This window comes from Pleurodeles waltl, chromosome 1_2, assembly GCF_031143425.1.
Source record: "Pleurodeles waltl isolate 20211129_DDA chromosome 1_2, aPleWal1.hap1.20221129, whole genome shotgun sequence".
In the NCBI taxonomy this organism is placed as follows: domain Eukaryota; kingdom Metazoa; phylum Chordata; class Amphibia; order Caudata; family Salamandridae; genus Pleurodeles; species Pleurodeles waltl.
In genome coordinates, this window is record NC_090437.1 from 885,934,190 (window position 1) to 885,956,500 (window position 22,311).

Sequence of the window (22,311 nt, forward strand, 5' to 3'; positions counted from 1 at the left end):
ACTGGATAGATCCACACTGAAGTGGCATGTTGAGCAAAAAAATAATGAGTTGGAATGCTACCCTGCGAAACTAGCAGACTTACTGCAGGGACCCAGTCATCACCATGTGTGTTCAGTGCAATGCCTCTGATTTCTGGGCTTGAGTCATACCCTGTCAAAATGGCAAAGCTTGGTGTATATTACATACATATATATATACACATACATATATGGAAAATGTCACTTACCCAGTGTACATCTGTTCGTGGCATTAGTCGCTGCAGATTCACATGCTGTGCACATCCCGCCATCTGGTGTTGGGCTCGGAGTGTTACAAGTTGTTTTTCTTCGAAGAAGTCTTCGAGTCACGAGACCGAGGGACTCCTCCCATTTAGACTCCATTGCGCATGGGCGTCGACTCCATCTTAGATTGTTTTCCCCGCAGAGGGCGAGGTAGGAGTTGTGTATGCTAGTAATCGTGCCCATGCAATGGAGCGAATACGTATGTACATAATGAAGTTTAAAGTAATATATTTACAAATTTACAAATGTTCAAGATCAACTTCTAAACGGCTACAGGCTCCCGGGGAGGCGGGTGGGCGCATGTGAATCTGCAGCGACTAATGCCACGAACAGATGTACACTGGGTAAGTGACATTTTCCATTCGATGGCATGTGTAGCTGCAGATACACATGCTGTGCATAGACTAGTAAGCAGTTATCTCCCCAAAAGCGGTGGTTTAGCCTGTAGGAGTTGAAGTGGTTTGAAATAATGTTCGTAGTACTGCTTGACCTACTGTGGCTTGTTGTGCAGTTAACACATCTACACAGTAGTGTTTGGTAAATGTATGAGGCGTAGACCATGTTGCTGCCTTACATATTTCGTTCATTGGAATATTTCCTAGAAAGGCCATGGTAGCACCTTTCTTTCTGGTTGAGTGTGCCTTTGGTGTAATAGGCAGCTCTCTTTGCTTTAAGATAGCAGGTTTGAATACACTTAACTATCCATCTAGCAATGCCTTGTTTAGAAATTGGATTCCCTGTATGAGGTTTTTGGAAAGCAATGAATAGTTGTTTTGTTTTTCGAATTAGTTTTGTTCTGTCAATGTAGTACATTAGCGCTCTTTTGATGTCTAATGTATGCAGTGCTCTTTCAGCTACAGAATCTGGCTGTGGGAAGAACACTGGTAATTCTACCGTTTGATTCAAGTGGAACAGTGAGATCACTTTTGGTAAAAATTTTGGATTTGTCCGTAGAACTACTTTATGCTCGTGTATTTGAATAAATGGTTCTTGTATGGTAAATGCTTGAATTTCACTCACTGTTCTTAGAGATGTGATGGCAATCAAAAATGCAACTTTCCATGTTAAGTATTGCATTTCACAAGAGTGCATGGGCTCAAAAGGTGGACCCATGAGTTGTGTTAAGACAATGTTGAGGTTCCATGAAGGAACTGGTGGTGTTCTTGGTGGTATAATCCTCTTTAGGCCTTCCATAAATGCTTTTATGACTGGTATCCTAAATAATGAAGTTGAGTGCGTAATTTGCAGGTAAGCTGAAATTGCGGTAAGATGTATCTTTATTGAAGAGAAAGCTAGCTTTGACTTTTGCAATTGTAGTAAGTATCCTACTATATCTTTGGCAGATGCGTGTAAGGGTTGAATTTGATTATTATGGCAGTAATAAACAAATCTTTTCCACTTATTTGCATAGCAGTGTCTAGTGGTAGGTTTCCTAGCTTGTCTTATGACCTCCATACATTCTTGTGTGAGGTCTAAGTGTCCGAATTCTAGGATTTCAGGAGCCAAATTGCTAGATTCAGTGATGCTGGATTTGGATGTCTGATCTGTTTGTGTTGTTTTAACAGATCTGGTCTGTTTGGTAGTTTGACATGAGGTACTACTGAGAGGTCTAGCAGTGTTGTGTACCAAGGTTGTCTTGCCCATGTCGGTGCTATTAGTATGAGTTTGAGTTTGTTTTGACTCAATTTGTTTACTAGATATGGAAGGAGTGGGAGAGGGGGAAAAGCGTAAGCAAATATCCCTGGCCAGCTCATCCATAACACATTGCCCTGAGACTGATCTTGTGCGTACCTGGATGCGAAGTTTTGGCATTTTGAATTTTCCTTTGTTGCAAATAGATCTATTTGTGGTGTTCCCCAAATTTGGAAGTGTTTAGTATTTAGGGGTGAATCTCCCATTCGTGGATCTGTTGGTGATCCCGAGAGAGATTGTCTGCTAACTGGTTCTGAATTCCTGGAATAAATTGTGCTATTAGGCGAATGTGGTTGTGAATCGCCCAATGCCATATTTTCTGTGTTAGGAGACAGAACTGTGTCGAGTGTGTCCCTCCCCGTTTGTTTAGGTAATACATTGTTGTCATGTTGTCTGTTTTGACAAGAATGTGTTTGTGGCTTATTATGGGTTGAAATGCTTTGAGCGCTAGAAATACAGCTAACAGTTCTAAGTGATTTATGTGAAACTGTTTTTGCTGTATGTCCCATTGTCCTTGGATGCTGTGTTGATTGAGGTGTGCTCCCCACCCTATCATGGAAGCATCTGTTATTACGTATTGTGGCACTGGGTCTTGGAAAGGCCGCCCTTGGTTTAAATGATACTGTTCCACCATTGAAGCGAGATGTATGTTTGGCGGTCTATCAACACCAGATCTAGAAGCGGACCCTGTGCTTGTGACCATTGTGATGCTAGGCACTGTTGTAAGGGCTGCATGTGCAACCTTGCGTTTGGGACAATGGCTATGCATGAAGACATCATGCCTAGTAGTTTCATCACCAGTTTGACTTGTATCTTGTTTTGGATACATGGTCTGTATTACATTGTGAAATGTGTGAACTCTTTGTGGACTTGGAGTGGCAAACCCTTTTGCTGTGTTGATTGTCGCTCCTAAGTATTGCTGTGTTTGACATGGCAGAAGGTGTGACTGTGTAGTTGAGAAACCTAGTTTGTGGAGGATTTCTATGACATTTTGTGTGTTGTGAACACCGTCTTAGCGTGTTGGTTTTGATTAACCAATCGTCTAGGTACGGGAACACATGTATTTGCTGCCTTCTGATATGTGCAGCTACTACTGCTAGGCATTTTGTAAAAAACTCTTGGTGCAGTCATTATTCCAAATGGCAACACTTTGAATTGGTAATGTATCCCTTGGAATACAAACCTTAGGTACTTTGTGTGAAGGATGTATTGGTATATGGAAATATGCATCCTTTAGGTCTAGTGTTGTCATGTAGTCTTGTTGTTTCAGCAGTGGGATTACGTCTTGTAATGTAACCATGTGAAAGTGATCTGATTTGATGTAGGTATTTAATGTTCTGAGATCTAGTATAGGTCTCAGACTCTTGTCTTTTTTGGGTATCAGAAAGTACAGGGAGTAAACTCCTGTGTTTATTTGTTCTTTTGGTACTAATTCTATTGCTTCTTTCTGTAGCAATGCCTGAACTTCTAGTCCTAGAAGATCTATATGTTGTTTTGACATAGTGTGTTTTCGGTGGGACGTTTGGAGGGAATTTGAGAAATTCTATGCAATAACCATGCTGGATAATTGCTAAGACCCAAGTGTCTGTTGTTATTTCCTCCCAATGTTTGTAAAACTTGGTTAGTCTCCCCCCCACAGGTGTTGTGTTGGGGATTTGTGACCTTGAAGTCACTGCTTGTTTGGAGGAGTTTTGGGACTTTGGAATTTTCCTCTATTCCTTTGAAATTGTCCCCCTCTATATTGTCCCCGAAAACCTCCCCGCTGATACTGGCTCTGGTAAGTGGGCTTCGTTTGTGAGGTTGTGGCTTCTGTGGTTTGCCCTCGAAATACCCCTCAAAATTGTGTCTTTCGAAATGTGCCTCTGCTCTGTGGGGAGTAGTGCGCGCCCATGGCTTTGGCCGTGTCAGTGTCTAAGTTTTTCGATCGCAGTGTCCACCTCCGGCCCAAACAACTGCTGTCCGTTGAATGGCATATTCAGCACAGCTTGGCGGGATGTGCACAGCATGTGTATCTGCAGCTACACATGCCATCGAATATATATATACACACACACACACATATACATACCTTATTTTTTTTATTATTATTTTTTTTTTTACAGTGTACAAGCTACCAAACGCATTTGGGCTATCAACATCTGAGTCTGTTTTGTCAATTGAAGTAATCCCCCACATACAAGATGCCATATTAAGGTACCATATAGGACTAGGTCTACTAAACCTAAGTCATTCAAAAGTGTTATTTTGTAAAAACCAAATTTATTGATGTTATACAATGCAATTCAATAGAAACAGTGTTGGCCTCGTTTTGCAAGCTATCAGTCGTAGACAGTTCATTACCTCAGTTACTCCAACCCAATGTAGCGCCACCAGCTCCTCCACAATGAATTTGTAGGGCAGCCTCTTGCCAAATAGGCTACTCCTGCTTTGCACACCATTCCATACCTAACAGAGTACTGCATAGCCAAGGAAAAAGGATCAGCAGAGTTCAATGCACATGCTAGGTCTTTTTACAATCATGGAACAATCTCCCCTGCCCCCACTCACGTCTTTGATCCCTCACCCCAAACAGTTTTATTAGGACTTTTCAATGAGTCTCCCAGTATGAAAGGTAAGGTACTGAAAATAGCAGAGAAGTATTTTATGATTACACGCATTTCCATACCACATGTAGACACTGGTCTCCTCTGAACATCGACAGCATGTGGATGCCAAACATTTGTGTGCTCCCCATATACTCAACAGTAACCGGTAGGTAATATGTATGTATTTTACTTATATGAATGGGAGCTGCAAGGATATGGAGTTGTTTTTGGGTCATTCCATCATTTCTACAGTCACTTTCGTCAAGCGAGACTTACCCAAGTCTCCAATCTCTACCTGAACGACCAAGAAGATCTGTGGAAATCATGACTAGGGATTAGTAAATCTAGGCGATTCCTCCTTTCCCATTGAGCCCATAACGATTTTTGCCTCCATCAGGTTTTATTCAAGGTTCTCACAGGGACGCGCAAGTGGGGTAATAAAGCGTGACTACAAAACACAAAACCACTTTGGTTGGGTTTCTTGCACTGTTCAATGCTCAGCACACGCCATGAAGTTGTCATGGTGTAGTAAGCAAAGGCCATGGGTCAACTGATCCTTGTGAGTTTAGTTATGGGCACATGGACGAGTACTTTAGACCAAAACACAAAATGCAAGAGTCAAAGCTTATGTATATCTCTCCAAAATGTGGACTTTCATATCACACCAAATAGAAAACATTGCACAATCCACATGGGCTGAAATCCAAATATTAAATGTGAATATTCACATTAAGCAAGATGTACAAAGACCAAGAAAGATAACCAATATTTCTTACCTGCAACACACAAGAACCATTTACAATTGTGAAACATTAACAAATGTAATTATGTGAATTCATCTTGAGCCAAGTTAAGTTACAAAGGATTATGAAGCCATATTGGGTAGATATACCAAGAATTGTGTATATTAACAAAATAAACTTTAATACAAAGGCATATGTGAACTTGAAGTCTCAGAGCTTAATTTGGAGTCTTGTCTATAAAAGTTCAGTTCTAACCGATACTGGTTTGAGGTATGGGGAGCAGATATTCTCTACAGAGGACAACCCAAACCGGGCCATGGAAAAAGGTAATCACTGGGTTTGCCACAACACTTTAGAGCACGCACCTTTTAACTCAAAAAGTCAAACCTCTCCTTTAGGAAAGCTAGAAAATGAAGACTGCTTTCCTACCTGTAACCCAAAATATGATAAAGCTTCAGAGTAATACCGTTCCATCTCTTTGAAAAGAGAAATGGCAGGAAATATACCCTTTGTGTTGTCACTCTAGAGTGTTTACCTATATTTTTTGCTGTTTCTAGAACTGTGCTTTTCCCACACTAACCAGAAGTAAGTGCCTGTGCCCTCCCTTTAAACGTGGTTGATTTGGCAGACCCTACTTGGCATATTTAGCATGCCTATAAGTCCTTAGTATATGGTAAAAGTGTACCCAGGGCCAGTAAGTTAAATGTCACTAGTGGACTACAGCACCTATTGTACCATCCCATCTACTAAAGTGACAAGCCTGAAGCCATGTTTTAGACTAACCGTGTAGCCTGACAAGACGTTTAAACAATGCAATTCCACCCATCAGAACAAACTTTTAGAGGTCAAAACCTCCGCTTTAAATATTAATAAGTCACCCCAATGTAGTAAGCCTTGTGGCCCACAAGGCAGGGTGATTGATATTTAAAAAATATGATGTAGAAAATTTATGTTAACATGTTATGCCAACCAAAAGCTATTTTTTCACTAAGGCAGGCCTTCCTGTCCTAAGTAGAAAACAGGAGTATAGATTAAAAATACGAAAACTGTCCCATGGGATTGGCACTAGCTGGAAAAGACATTTGTTTTAAAAAATCAACTGAATGGTGAAGTCAGATGTTTAATGAACATTAAGGAAAAGTGACTTCTAGAAAGTTAACTTGTGTCTGCTTGAAGTTTCTGGAGGCTAAATTTGCATTTGCCCTTCCCTTCTGCCAGCCAATAACAAGCATTTGAATAGGTGTGAATAGGGTGCTATGTGCCCCCCAGGATCAAACAATAACACAACATGAATCAGCAGAGATAACCCCTCTAAACCTACTAGAAATTGCAGGGAGGGGGCTATAAGCATCTTTCGTCATTCATGACAAACCATGCCTTAAATGTCAAATCCTGCTTGCCTTGACAGGTATGCTGGATTTACACATAAAACTTGAGGCACATATGAAAGGAGGGAAATGAGACACCAAAACAATTGTGTATCCACTATCTTGTAGCTGGAAAATCCCAACTTGTGTTCTACCAGATTTCGGTCTCTGGGATTATTGTGGGCAACTGCCACAAACTGCATTTCTGTTTTAACTGTGGGAGGACACTAGGATTACCACAGTGCATTCCTTACACCCCAACCCCAGCTCTGAGCCCACATTTAGGGTGGCCAAAAACTTTCACCATCTTGAAAATGGCCGAAGTGGGTAGTGTTGGGCCTATAACTTGTACCCCATTGGTTAGGTTGTGTCTAGGAGTTATTCCTACCTACTAGCTCATACCAGGCATAAGTATGGCACCTCCAGGCACCCTCTTCAGAACACTCTAGTACTTTTATCAGGTCACACACAGCAGGTTCAGTCCTTCTTTGACTTTCCTCTGGCCCAGACGTTTAATCTCCTCTCTTGAATTCAGGGCAAATAAGCATTGCAAAACCAATAGGTCTTGCCTGTCAAGAGCTATTGGCTTTTCCAATGTATTTTAGTCATGTTGTACATCAGCATAGTTGCTGTTCAGCATGGATAAAAGTTAATGGCATAAGGGAGAGTGGCTTGGCATTGAGTGGCGTAGTGTCAGAGTGACATGGAGAGAATAGTGTGTCAGAATGGAACAGCGCACAGCGGAGAAGAGAGGACTGTCAGACGGCAATGCAGAACGGAGCAGAGGAAGGCAGAGTAGAGGATAGAGTGGCACAGTGCCGTGGAGTAGTAGGTTGTAGAATAGAGTGGAGTAAAGAGGCATTGAGGGAATTGTGTATAGCATTGCAGAGTGTTGTGGAGTATAGTGCTGTAGGGTGGAGTGGAATGGAGTAAAGAGGCATTGAGGGAATTGTGTATAGCATTGTAGAGTAGAGTTTAACGAAGTAGAGTAGAGTTTAACGAAGTAGAGTAGAGTTTAACGAAGTAGAGTAGAGTTTAACGAAGTAGAGTAGAGTTTAACGAAGTAGAGTAGAGTTTAACGAAGTAGAGTAGAGTTTAACGAAGTAGAGTAGAGTTTAACGAAGTAGAGTAGAGTTTAACGAAGTAGAGTAGAGTTTAACGAAGTAGAGTAGAGTTTAACGAAGTAGAGTGTCAGAGACTGAAGTATTAGGGTGTAATATCCTGGAGTGGATTAGAGTGCCTAAAGTGAAGTGACAGACTACAGTGGTGCAGAGAAGATTGGCGTGGAGTGCAGTGGCATAGAGTGCATTAGATTTGAGCAAAGTGGTGTAGGATGCATTGCCATAGAGTGCACTGGTTCAGAGTAGAGTGGAATAGAGCAGCTTAGACTGCAGTGGCGTGGACTAGAGTGGCACAAAGTGCAGTGGAGTGATGCAAAGAAGACTGGCATGGTGCAGGGTAGAGTACAGTGGTGTAGAGAAGAGTGGACTGGCGTAGAGTGTAATGGTGTACAGTGGAGTGATGCACAGCAGCAGTAGAGTGATGTAATGCATTGGTGTAGAGTTGAAGTAGAGTGGCACAGAGTGCAGTGTTGCAGAATAGAGTTAGAGTGAAGTGGTGTAGAGTAGCACAGAGTACAGTGGTGTAGAGTAGAAAAGAGTGACGTAGAGTACACTGGCAGAGAGTGCAATGGTTTACAGTAGAGCGCATAGAACAGACGCATATAATGCAGTAGCACAGAGTGACAGTGGAGTAGAGTGCAGTGGTGTAGTGTAGATTGTTTCAGAGTAGAGAAGTGGAATAGTGCAGGGTAGAATAGCATACAGTCAGTGCCAGAATGCAGTGTTGATTAGAGTAGCACAAATGAGTAGCATAGACTGGGGTACAGTGCAGTGGTGTAGAGTGGCATAAAGTTCAGTGGTGCAGAGTAGAGTTCAGTGGTGCAGTGTAGCTTAGTGTGCAGTGATGCAGAGTAGAACACAGTAAAGTGTTGCACAGTAGATTAAAGTGGCGCAGAGTGCAGTGGTGTAGAGTAGATGGCACAGAGTGCAGTATTGATTGGCACAGAGTAGAGGCGCATAATGTGCAGTGGCAGAGTGCAGAGTAGACTTGCATGGAGTGCAGTGGCAGAGTGCGCAATGTTGCAGAGTAGACTGGCAGAGTGCAGAGGCAGAGAATGCAGTGTTGCAAAGTAGATTGGTGCAAAATGGCATCAAGTGCAGGAGCAGAGTAAATTGTTTGAGTAGAGTGAAGTGGAGGGGTGCAGGTTACAGTGCAGTGGGGTAGAGTGGTGCAGTATTGCAGTATGTGATACCATAGAGTGCAGTGGTGCAGAGTAGATTGAAGTGGTGTAGAGTGGAGCGTCATAGTGCATTAGCTTAAAGGGGAACGGAGCAGAGTGCAGTGATGTAAAGTAGATTGGCAGAGTACAATGGTGCAGAGTAGACTGGCAGAGTACATTGGTTTTGAGAAAAGTGTAGAATAATCGTGTAGGGTACAGTGATTACATTAGTGGCATAGTGCACTGGTATAGAGAAGAGTGGTGTAGAATGAAGGGGTGCAGCAAAGATTGCCATTACACCACTGCAGAATGCAGTGGTGTAGACTAGACTGCTTCAGATGGAGTGAAGGGGCATTATGTTGAGTAGGGTAGAGTGCACTGGCATAGGGTGGAATGGTGTTTAGTTCACTGGTGTAGAGGTTTAGTGCTACAAAGTAGAGTGAATTGGCACAGAAGGCAGTGTTGTAGAGTGGAGTAGCAAAGAATGGAGTGATGGAGAGTAGAGTGGCCTAGACTGGAGTGGTGTAGAGTGCAGTGGCAAAGAGCAGTGGTGTAGACTGGCATGGAGTGCATGGATATTAGAGTGGTGTGGATTGGCGCAGAGTAGAGTGCTGTGTGGTAAAGTGGAGAATGCATTGGGTGGTAGTGCACTGCCATTACAGACAACATTTTCAATTGAAAGGACCATTACATTTCCACAACCATACAGTTTTTTCTGATAAAAATATACAGAGCATAAACGATAATGTGTGGTAATGTCATCACCTAGCATATTGATTTGTTTTAATCAGTAAAATATTTGTTTCCACCACATTCTGAATTACCCAAAAAATGTGCTTCATTTGTGCTTTCCCTATTCTGATATATTTGTAAATATCTGCAAGTTCATTTATTGACATTTAACTTGTGTGCTAGAAAAAAAACAAATCTTGTATAGCCTTCCTCTGCCACACCCCCCTAGCAAACATAATTGTCAAATTCTCTCAGAGAAAGATATCTGAAGACGGAGCCTGACATTTGACCTCTGTTACTGAATTTCAGAAAATGGGATAAGATAAGAACAAGGTTTAAACTACAGTAATCGGGACACTGAAGGAAGGATACAGTAAAGTTCAGGACTGGAACAAACTCAAGATGGACAGCCTACAGCAAATAAAGCCAGCAAATAGAAATCTACCAAATACAAGTTACAAACCCACTGGTAAGCAATGGTGGAATGCATTCCCTAAGAAGCTTTCCGAATGCCCAAGATGCATTTAACAAACCAAACAGCTGCACAGTCTGGTAGGCTTCAACCTAAAAAAGGACGCTAGAACACAGTTAGCGCTGGCCAAATCAGTGCTTACCGAAGAAAGGGTGGGATAGAAAGAAAGGTTTAGGTCTCAATCCATCATTTTTTTTTAGGAAGCACAGCTACTTACCTGTGAGGGTCTCAAGGCACTAGAGGTCTAGCCCTCATTCGAAGAGGGAGGTTTTGGAGGTTCTTCCTGAAGATGGTGAGTGATTGGCTTTGTCTGAGGTGCGTGGGTAGGTTGTTCCAGTTCTTGGGTGTGAGGTAGGTGAAAGATCTTCCTCCGGTTGTGGTTTTCCAGATGTGTGGAATGGTGACCAGGCCCTGCTGGGCAGATCGGAAGGGTCTGGGGCAGGGTTATGGAAAGATGTGATTATTCAGGTAGGCTGTTCCGATGTTGTGAAGGGCCTTGTAGGTGTGGGCGAGTAGTTAAAAGTTGATTTGCTTCTCCACCAGGAGCCAATGGAGGAGTCTCCGGTGTTGGGAGTTGTGTTCCTTGCGGGGGAGGTTCAAGAAGAGTCTGGTAGAGGCGTTTTGGATGAGTTTTAGTTTCCTAAAGTTTTGTCATGATGCCAACAGAGTGCGTTGCTGTAGTCGAGCTTGCTTGTGACTAGTGTGTGGGTGACTATCTTGCAGCAGTTGTCCAGGACCCATTTGAAGATTTTGCAGAGTTAGCGGAGGGTGTGCCAGCAGAAAGAGGTGACTGCGTTTACCTGTCAGGTCATTGTTAGGGAGCAGTTGAGGAGTCCCAGGTTGTGGGTGTGGTCAGTCGGAGTAGGTGAGAGGCTGAGCGATGTGGGCCACCAGGCGTCATCGCAGGCTGAAGTGAAGATGAGCTTGGTCTTGTCCAAGTTCATCTTGAGGCAGTTCTCCCTCATCCAGGAAGCAACAGCGTTCATTCCGGTGTGAAAGTTGGTTTTAGATTTGTCCAGGTGTTCAAGTGAGGGATATGATGAGTTGTGGTCATCGGCGTATGACACTATATTTATTCTGTGGCCTCGTGACAATAGCTGCAAGCAAGGCCAGGGATACACAGCACTTGCTGCACCTACAGAGGTCAAAGACTTATTTTGAATGGGCTATTAATTTGACTGCATTTACCATGATACATTGGGGTCATACTTTGTTGCTGGAGTGTAGGCAGTGTGCTCTCTTTGAAAATGTCTTGACGGCTCCCTTGAGCCATGGCTGACGAGTCTTGGGAGGCACTTGTACGCCATGAGTAGTACTTAAACCAGAGAAGGCATTTGGCAGCATTTCAAGCAAGCCCCTATACCATGCAAGGGATATACAGCGATTGCGGCACCTATGGAGGTGAAAGACTTACTTTTTGAATGGACTATTAAACTGCATTTACCATAATGCATTGGGGTCATACTGTGTTGCTGGAGTGTAGGAAGTGTGCTCCCTTTCTTTGAAACCGTAGATGTTGGAGTGTTTGGCTCAGGAAGGATCCCTGAGGGACACCGCAGCTGACTTCTGTTGGTTTGAATATGAAGGGTGGGAGCTGGACAGCTTTCTTGTGGTGAGGAAGGGGTAAATCCATTGCAAGGCTTTTCCGTGGATTCCTGCGTCGTGGAGTCTGGTGTATAAGGTGCTGTGGGACACGGTCTAAGGCTGCTGAGAGGTAGAGGAGTACGAGTTCTGCGGTGTGGCCACGGTCGAGAAGTCTGCAGATGTCATCGGTGGCTGCAAGAAGAGCAGCCTCCATGCTGTGGTTGCTGCGGAAGCCAGACTGGGAGGTATCCAGAGTTGTCTTCGATGAATTGTTGCAGCTGTGAGTTTGTTTTTTTCCAGGAATTTGGTCAGGTAGGGTAGTAGCGAGTTAGGCTGGAAATTCTTTAGCTCTGGTGGGTCGGCTGTGGTTCTCTTCAGGAGAGGGCGGACTTCGGCATGTTTCCAATCATCGGGAAAGGTGACCGTTTTGATCGATCAGTTCAGTGTTTTGTGGAGTTCGGGGCGATGGAAGAACTGGCTCTGTTGTAGATGTGGTGAGGACAGGGGTCTGTGGGAGCTCCGGAGTGAATGCTGTTCATCATTATTTCGGTCTGTGGTGAGTGGACCAGCTGTGGACAGTCTAGGTGGTTTCTGGGGGGCTAGGTTGGTCGTAGGTTCTGATGCTGGGTGGGTTCTGCTGGAGGAAGCGGTCATAGATGTCCTTAATCTTAGAGTGTAAGAAGGTGGCCAGTTTGTCGCAGAGGTGTTGATGCGTTCCCAGAGTGCTGCTTTTTTTGCGTTCTTGATGCATTGGTGATGGGTGGCAGTTGTGGCTCTGAAGGAGGCGAGGCCTTCGCTGGTTTTGCCAATTCTCCATTTCTTCTCTAGGTGCCTGCGAGTGCTCTTGGATTGTTGAAGTTCGGTGATGAGCCAGCTGGCTCTTTTTGGGATGTACTTGACCAAAGTTGATCGGAGGAGGAGGAGGGGGGGAGGGGGAGGGGGGGGCTAAGGAGTTGGCGCATTTGGTGATCCAGGCGTTGAGGTTGCGTGCTGCGGTGTTGGGGTGTCAGTGGGGACGGGGGTGATTTAGCAAGGGTCATGGTCAGTTGGTTGCCTGTGATTTTGATCGATTTCCTGTGGGGTGCCCTGGGGACACAGCGGCGGCTGTTGGGTGCAGTTATGGTGAAGTGTAGGCAGTGATGGTTGGTCCAGTCAGAGAAAGATTCTGGATAGTAATACGGTTGCAGGGGCAGCAGCGGGAGGAAGAGGGTCAAGGAAAAGAGAAAATGAAGAAAAACGAAAGAAAAAGAAAAATGTTTAAAAAGGCAGACATATAAAAGCAGGAGTAAAGGAGGGACAGCGAGAGATACTTGTAGATGGCCACTAGGCCACCAGGGATGAGGTGCAGGCAGGAGGCTGAAGGTGGAGGAGGGCCTCAAACTGAGTGTCAGGCAGGCTCTCAGTTCTTTCACAAGGCAAGGCAGCAGCAGCCGCCCCCAGAGGAGCTGGGGCATGCAACAGATGCTGACCAGGGGAGGCAGTGGAGTGGACTCAGTTTGCCATGTTTAAGTTTGTCTTTTTGCGAATTAGTCTCTGGCAACAGGTGTATAATGGTTCTTATTCTGCAGCATCCCCAAGTTTCCCTTTTCTTAGAAGCTCTTTACATTGGCGAGCTGCGCATCTCAGTGCATTAAGTAGACCTGTAGGCTAGTCACAAGTTTTCCTCTAAAAATAGAGAAAACTAAAGCATGTGATTTTCCAAAGACAATTATTTTCTTTAGCCTAGCGCATATTTGGGTGCTAGCTCACTCTTGAAAAACATGCATTCGACTTAAAAAAAAAAAAAAATCATAGGAAAGATTGGTTTACAAAAATGTTTAATAAAGAACACTAATTTTAATCAGGCACATATGGTATATACCAGTGTTGGTTTGAAGAAATAGCTCTGTGAATCGTTTCCTGCAATGCTACCTGCAGGGTATGTATATTATGAGTCGACCTGCATTTTGTCCTCTCACAAGGAAACAGATCTTAGAATATATTTATAAAGTAGTAACAACTTGAAAGCATGTATTAAAATATAATCAATGCACCAATTTGATCTGGGAATATTGCTACTGGAGGTTATGGGGAGCTCTAGTATTAAATGGTAATTGTGACCGGCTTGGGTACTGGGGAACGCTGGTGCCGAGGTGACTGGAAGAAGGGTTTATAATTGTGACTCTGGGGCACTGGCACCATGATGACTGGGGGCACAGAGAGTGATGGTAACAAAGCACTGGAACAGATGGTGACTGGGAGGCGCAGAACGATGGTGACTGAGGACACCAAATCTGAGGGTGACAGGCGGCATTGCAGCGGATGGCAACTGAGACACAAAGTGATGGTGAACTAATGGTGACTGTAGGCAGTGCAGCTGATGGCAACTGGAGCACTGGAACTGATGGTAATTGGGACAGCAGTACTGACGGTGGGTGTGGACGCCAGTAATTATAGTAACTCCAGGTAGTGGTATTGACAGTAACTGAGATACAGGACACAGATATGTCCTAGGAATAGTGGTACTATTGTAACGGAGTGCACTTATGAGAATTATGGGGGAAGTGGTATAGAATGTCACTAGATGTACTGATCATGATGGTGACCAGGAGAAGGGGTACTAATAGTGATGTAGGCATTGCTATTGCAGATGATTACAGACACTGGCAGTGAGGTGACTACAGACACGGACCATGATGGTGACATTGTACTGACCGTGACTGGGGTTGATGTTGATTGGTGTCCCTGGTAGTGTGGTAGTGATGAGTATGGGTACAGGTTCTGTTAGTGACACCAGTTGCGATGGTGTCTAGGCACCATTGTGCTGATGACAGGTGACAGTGGTACTAATGGCAACTAAGGCAGATCTGCTAATGCAGACTGGAGGTAATGGTACAGAGGATGACACTGGCTATCAGTGACCGGGGACACTGGAATAAACGGTGACTGGAAATAGTGGTACTGATGAGCAGTGTGGTCTGGGCGTTGGTACTTTAAAGTGTGGGTACTCATAGGATAATGACACCGGTACGGATCATGAATGGGGTCTCTGGTACTGCAGGCTGCTGGAGGTGCTGGTAATAATGACTGGGGCACCTGCACTGAGTTCACTAGTACTTCTAGCGATGGTGGCAGAGGCACTGGCAGTTTTAGTGGGTTGTGGCACTAGATGGTAACTGGGGCACCGGCACTGACTTGGGGCTCTGGTGCGGATGGTGCCTTGGGGCACAGATACTGATGGTGAAAGGAACAGGACAGTGGTACAGATGGTGAACGGGGCACTTGTAGCAATGAAGTGCCCGAGGTCACTATTACAGTGCCCGAGGACTCTGGTGGGTACTGATAAAGGTTGTAACTGGTGGTGGTACTGAAGTGCAGCAGGTATGTAGGTAATGACAGTGACAGTTTAATTGGCACCAATGGTAGTGATTGTGACAAGTGAATGGTGGTGACTGGAGCACTGATTATTTCTGATCTCTCTACGTTTAGATTGGCCTTCTAATATGGAAACCTAGTTTGTTTTGGGCCATACCATTGCCAGGTTTGGTGCTAGACTGTTTCACTTCTGACCAACTAGTGCTTTCGGAGGATGTCAACTTTTTCAGCTTGCAAGAGAAGTTACTAATGCGAGGGATGTCAGTGTTGCTTCCACCACCTTAACACAGCACATACAGTCACTTTGAACATCTGAAATTAGATTCGTAAGAGCTCACCATCCTCATCTGTAAACCTGGAAAAAAAATCTACTATACTTCTGTCAAGCCTCTCCTAAAGCCTCTTCATGGCTATTTGCAGATTTGTGCAAAAGGGAAAGGATGCATGCTATCCGGATTAGTGCACATTTACATGCTTGAACGTATTGAAAGTTAAGTGCTATTATGTCTTTGACAGTAATAGCACAAAAAACCTTCAATACATGAAATCATTAAATTATATCCTGTACCTAAAAAAATAAAAATAAAAAATACGACCTTGTGTAATGTAACTAGTGCACATGTAAAAGCGCCTGGGTCACATTCCAGCCATATAAAACCGGTAATAGACAAAGGGAGTGGATAAAAGCAATGGAGCAAGGGTTTGTGGTTGGCAGGAGAAAAAGTGCAGCATGGGGCGAAGGAGACGCTAACAAGGTGGCAGCAGTAAATGCTATGTCTGTGTTTGTTCTTATTCTGGGGGCCTGTGCCACAGCCATAAAGAAGAAGTGGCTAGGGAATGGAAAGGCAGTGAAACATGAAGAGGCAAAACATTTAAAAAAGACCGAGGCAGAGACGGGCACAGTGAAAGCAACAGACCTGCCATGCACAGTAAGTGAAACAGAAGCGGGGAAAGGAAGTGTAAAGACAGAACAGACATGAGAAAGAGCGGGTAAACGTGACTATGCACACCAATTATAAACGGCGGGGAGGGGGTCAACAACAGACCCATGCAGGAGTATGAAAGCAGAGATGAGACATGCACAGTAAGTGAAACCGAGGCCGGGACAAAAAAAAAAAAAAAAGGCAAGAGCAATTGAGGGAGCAACAGGAGTAGGAAGGGGAATGAATAGTATCATGCCAGGAGTAGCAGACGGGCACTGTATAAGTTTGATTAATCGGTCCTTGGTCCTTGCTCCACAGAAAGAAAGAAAGAAGAAAAAAAAAAAAATCGAAACTGATATTTGGCCAGCCCTGGCCAGTTACGGAGGCTTTAATGAAGACCGACGTGAAGCCCACAAATGGGAATCAACATGTGAGCTCCAAGCCCTTTTCTGTATACAGCAGAGTCTAGCTAGTGCATGCACTCGCAGGCTCGACCCTAAAAACATGCACTCCAAGTGCCAACCTCCTGTTAAACCTAGAGACAGGGACAAAAGAAGCTGCAAGAGAGCCTTTTTCTGCAACTGTCCAGTGGCAAGTTGAAGCTGCTGTTGGACTCTGCCGAACAACATCGGAGCTTAAGTACATTCCAAGAGGTCCAGTGAAGCTTTAGAAGTGCTACTGTGGCAGATTTTGGCTTTAAGGACTAAAATCAGAAGGTAAAATCTTTGACCAGGACAAACCTGATTAGTGTATTCATCCCCTGCTCCATTGTGGTCAGCATCAAATTGTGATTAGGTCCCCACCTAACGCAATCATTGATTCTCATTGGCACTTAGTGCTTCTTGGAACGATTGCTACTTAAATCTTTAAAAATTCATACCTCTGGTTCCCCTTATTGGAGTTTTGTCATTTTAGTGCCATTTTATTTATTACATTTTACTCCACTTTTCGAATTCCGTTTTTATTGTTTTGCATTTCGACTTTACTGTTATAGTACTGAGTAAATACTTCACACTTTGCCCTAAGCCAAGTCTGTCGCCCTGTGCTATGGCTACCTGGAGGTAGAGCTCAGATTAATTAAATTACTTGGAGGGCTCAACTCGACAATGTTTGATTCAGTGAGATGGATAGTTACCCCCACCAAACAATCAGATTTCTTGCACAAAAATGAACTATTAGTGGAAACAAACCATGGCCAGTAATTAAAGTTAAAGAGCTGTGCATTACTCATAAGAACCTCAGTATTAGGCCTATCCTCCTTTATGGCCTAGCATCGGACCCATAGGGTCATCTTTCACCAGAAGGCTAAATGAAGCAATGAGTATATTCAATATAGGTTACGATTACTCATCTCAGTGGAGTTTACGGACCCTGAAAGAAAGGAAGGCTTAGTTACTTCTACCAAGAAGTATCTTTATAGGTGCAAAGTAGATGATATTTTCCCTAAACTATTTAAATCACCCGGAATGCGGGATCTCTTCATGTGACAGGGATGGTGGGGGAGATCTCTTTACAGACAAGATGGTCTCACACACTATATAGTGTTATGCTTCATCATATGACCACCTGGCCCCAGCCAGGTAGGATAGTACCACCTGGACAGACTCGACCTCGTAGTTAAAAGAACTAGGAGGGAGTGATGAAATAAAGATTCTGGATTGTGATGGGACCCAGTTTCGTAAAGACAAACTAAAAACACCTAATCAATCACCTATGTGAAGGCTCACGTGTATTAGTGGTGATTGCTGGTGAGATTAAAAATAAAGTGGGACGCTTCTAGAGAATAAGGCTTAAAGAGTCACCTACTATTTATACGGCCAACATGTTTCTGCCCACTGCAGGATATCTTCATGTGACAGGGATGGTGAGGGAGATTGGTGAAAAATCTAGAATTATAAAAAGGGTAGGTATCAGAGTGGTCTTACACCGAGGAGGTCCAGGTAATAAACAAAACCATCTGCTGCGTAACTTGAAACCCGGAGATGCAAAACAGATGTTTGTGGATACCTACCAGGCAAGGTTTATGATGTGTATGGACACTCGAGGGCTGTGTGTCAGCTGAAGAGGGGACCAAAAGTTATGAATGATCCATAGGTTGTTCCTTATTTAAAAATACACCTTAGCTTCTTCAGTGATATATCCAGCTGCCCTCACATGTCTCAGGCGTTGCATGACCCTTCCCATACAATTTTTTTTTTTTTTTTTTAAAGCACCTGGCACTCTTCTGCACCTTACACCAGTCTTCTGCCAACTCGATCCACATATTTATTTTGAAAAAAGTGGGGCAACCCAGTTCCCCGGGACTTTGGTAATTGAATAATGTAGCAGAAAAATGTTTTGGTTCCTCTGGGGGAAGGATATGAATTAACCTCAACGACAGTGGTTGTACCATGAACGTTCTGTACTGATGAAGTTTGTGAGTAATATATCACATTTATTCGAAACTTAAAATTCCACAATTTAAAGTAATCGAGGTGCACCTGTATAATGGTCCAGTGTGAGTGAATTGTGTTAGTACAAGTGTTGCAGTGCTAGTTACATGAAAACTAAAACCAAACTGTGGTTAAAAGCATGAGGTCTCAAATAAGCACCTATAACCATAGGCACGGTGAGCCTTCTGAATTTTTCAAAAGTCAATCCACATTTTCTAGTACAAGGTCGATGTTTTGACCTCAAAGAAATTAATTCAGACGGGTCATCAGGACAGAATATTGAAATAGTAAGCACCCCTATTTGATTGTACTCAAGACACATCCTAGTTGTGTTGACAATAAAACTATACCAATTTGCATTCCATTTCATGTAGCCCTGGGGCGTTAATACCATTTTTATTTTGCCATCTAATAGCTTTGGGAAGGTCTTAGATTGTTCCATGAAAATGAGCCAATTGTTTAAAGTCTTTTAAACCATGTTGGTGTGGTCCTATGTTAAAGGAAATGGTCTGCAGCACTGATTTAATCAGGTTAAATGCTTTGGCTGGTAGTTCAGCAGCACTGTGAATCCACTGTCATGGAGGTTAATTCATATCCTTCCCCCGGAGGGACCAAAACACTCCATCCACATAGGCCTCACTCCCCTCCAGTCCCTGTCCTCAGAAGCAGCAGTCACAGACCATCACCAAACATGGTTGAAAATCGGACTCTGCAACCTGCGGGAGGCAGGGGAAATGATGGGTAGTCAGATCACAGCCTAACTTTCCCATCCACCATATCACGGTGTAGAGGTACAGGGCAGGAGGCAAATAAGCATAGGTCCTTTCAATTACACCCTTTGGTCTCTAGGTATGGGGAATAAACCGGGGAGATGGCCACTGTACAGCATCCCAGCAGTAGGATTTGACTGAACAAACATTTGAGGGATATTTATCGATAACCCCCCCCCCCCCCCCCTTCCCCATCAACGGTCTCCTAAAGCACGACTAATCATTGAGGTGTCACAAGTCCACCATGTACAGGGTCTCTCATCTCCAATTCTCACCCTAAGTATTACAAGTATCCCACGACCCCTCCTACCCTGTGCCTGCACCCCCAGCCAGGGAGTTCTCACTTTATTAGAAAGAGCAGGTGCTGTACTGACAGCAGCTGTGAAACAGACATGTGGGTCGGGGGTGGTGGGGGGGTACAAACAGAAATCGGAAATCCACCTCAGACAGATGGAAGGTGGAAACGCAACTGTGGCCTCCATTCCCTAGGGTCTGCTAAGACCCAAATGAGGCAGGAGAGACCGAAAACCGTCATATGCATCCAACAGACTTCAAGTCTTGAAGCCTTTCGAAACTCCGGGGAGGAACTGAATGAGCACCTTATAAAGCCCCACTTCAGACCCTAGATTCCCAGTGATGGGACATCACAGCAACAACACATTAAACTGATTACTGCTTTTATGTTGGGACCGTACATAACCATCAACTGTGGTATTGTCGTCAATGACTTCTTATGAAAGCTATGCCCAATAGATATACAGTCTGGCTTCCAAGGGGAGTTTTTATAAAACATGTGATGAGATTTGAATCCTCGTTATTCAGTAATAGAGCATAAGGGAAGTGACAGAAAGACTCATCTTTTCAGGTCCCAGTGCACTTTTGCTGAACAGCCACCATCAGACTCCTGAAAACTGGTTTAAACTTAAGTAGATGAGAACATTGTCAGCACTTTTTAAACTAAAGGATGCAATTTACAAGCCAGAACAGGTAAGTGAAAAAAAACATGCATCTATGAAGACAACATATTATCTCTAATACAACAGATTACCTCCAATAGATCCAGTTAATCAACTTACATTAGTAGGACACACACAATTATATTAACTACAAAGAAAATTCCTAATACTAGGTTTTGTGGTGTGGGAGCAAAGACTTGCCATTTCAGAATTGTAAAAAACATTCTAAATGTGACTGACAAGTCGCAGTAACACTATTTTTTTTTCTTAAGTCTTAGACTCAAAATAAGCACGACAGAGACCACTTCCAAGTTTATAATGCTGAAGGATGCCAGTGCATGTGAGCTCAGAGTGCAAGATGGAACGTATAAAGACTGGTGTACTTACCGCTACCTCCACTGACTGCATCGCCAAATCGCAGGGGGGTTTCAAAGCTTTGGGGCGTGTGGCGTACCAGTAGGTTGTGATGGCTGCAAAGGCACCGAAGCCCATCAATGTGGTGTTTGCAGGAAGAGTACGCACATACTCTCGGACATCGCCGAGCTCCGGCAGCCGCATGTGCCTGAACAGTTCATGTGCTTGCATTGTGCCTAAAAACCCTTATGGCCGATCTGTAAAAGAAAAAAGAATTATTAAGTCACCCTGCGCTCCAACAGCCCTACAGTCGCAGTCACTCAGTTCCCTCGCTGAAAGAAAACTTATATACACAGGTGTAAGTCACCTTGTCAAGCTGGGAAAGGTGTACGATCACGGTTCAGCAGCCACTAATACGATTACAAAACGCCCGTTTGGCTTAACTTCTTCTATGCACAGAAAAACACGATGAGGATTTACATTACAGCTGGGAAGGGGAAAAAGGGACCATACTAGGTTTGCCAGCCTAAGATTAGATGCTGCGCACAAAGGCAGGTGCATAATAAGAGCAACTTTCACTGCAGCGCCCCTGAAAACAATGTCTGCGATGTTAAGTTAAAAGCAGGTGTAGGCTCGCACCGCACACATCTGCTCCTGTTCTTTCAGAAGGTCTCCAGTGGCCACTCAGACTTGCATCCTCAAAAGAAGACGTTTTATTGCAAGCAACAGGGATGAGTTATAGAATATCACAGAAGGATTCCAGTACACCACCACGCAGGTGAATAGGTTTGCAGTTTCATTTAAGCGTCGCTTAAAAAAATTAGGCGTTTTCCAAAAGAAAAACTGCCAAACTTCAGGTGTAGGAGGGTAAAAAGGTCTGTGCAAGAAATCACTTTCTGCCACGGCACACTTCAGCTAGGCAATCAATAAGGCACAGAAGCAAGTTAGATCGCTGAGAAGTCAGTCCATCGTAAAGCAAGCCCAGAGCGCGTTTTTGTGGCCTCATTAATGCAGACGTGTCATCCGCGCAGACAAGAAATCTGAAACTATTGAATTAAGTTTCACATTGTACCACAATGCTTATACTGCAAAAAGACTACGCTAATTCAGCACAGCGCACCAGCAATGCCTGGTAACAACATTAAGCCCGCGCTTTATTTCCTGAAGTAAAATGCAGACCGCATGCAGCGTTGAAGGTCTGGCGCGTGGCAGGCTACAAGAACGACCGTCGGAGAAGTTAAAGCAAGTGCCGCCGACAGCCACTCACCACCTGCTCCTCCCGGTGCTGAATGAAGCGCGAGCAGTAAATCGAGAACCAACCACAGAAGTGGGAGTGGGCAACAGTCCCGTCAGCCCGTGCTTCCTTTGCAGCCAAGGTCTTCAAGGACAGAAGTCACATGCGGAAACAAATTACTACTGCCCACTAGGCTAAAGGTAACTCGCAGACAAATCGCAAGCCTCCCCGGACGGGTGAAGGATGGCAGGCCAATGACCAGCAAGCGCCTGGTCACTCCACCACCCCAGGGAAAGGCGGCCGACCGACCAAGAAAGCAGTGTTTGTTTTAGTAAACTCAACACAACTGACAGAGTGACATTCTCCAGTGTGTTCCCTGCCTGCCGCTGGCTAACGCCTGAATCCACAGGCAGGGAAATCCACGCGCGCAGGAGGCTTGCTCCAAGCAGGGCCGTGTTCAGGCGTGAAGGGTCCCAGTCACTCATGTTATCCATTTAAACCCAAGGACCGGATCTTTGTAAGCATTAAATATAGGTAACAGCAGGTGGAG

At 44.2% G+C, this 22,311-nt stretch overlaps 1 protein-coding gene across 6 annotated transcripts in view; it reads right to left on the bottom strand.

Moving 5' to 3' along the window:
• ACSL1 (acyl-CoA synthetase long chain family member 1) overlaps positions 1–22,311 on the bottom strand; it is a 447,768-nt gene that overhangs the window by 295,013 nt on the left and 130,444 nt on the right. For 5 of the 6 annotated variants that reach the window (XM_069199542.1, XM_069199561.1, XM_069199552.1 and 2 more), the window contains exon 2: positions 20,561–20,784. In XM_069199542.1, the coding sequence (XP_069055643.1) occupies positions 20,561–20,758 (198 nt within the window). In that variant the 5' untranslated portion in view covers positions 20,759–20,784. Of the gene's footprint in view, positions 1–20,560; positions 20,785–21,794; positions 21,817–22,311 lie in introns of those variants that run through there. The other variant, XM_069199587.1, reaches the window with a different exon arrangement.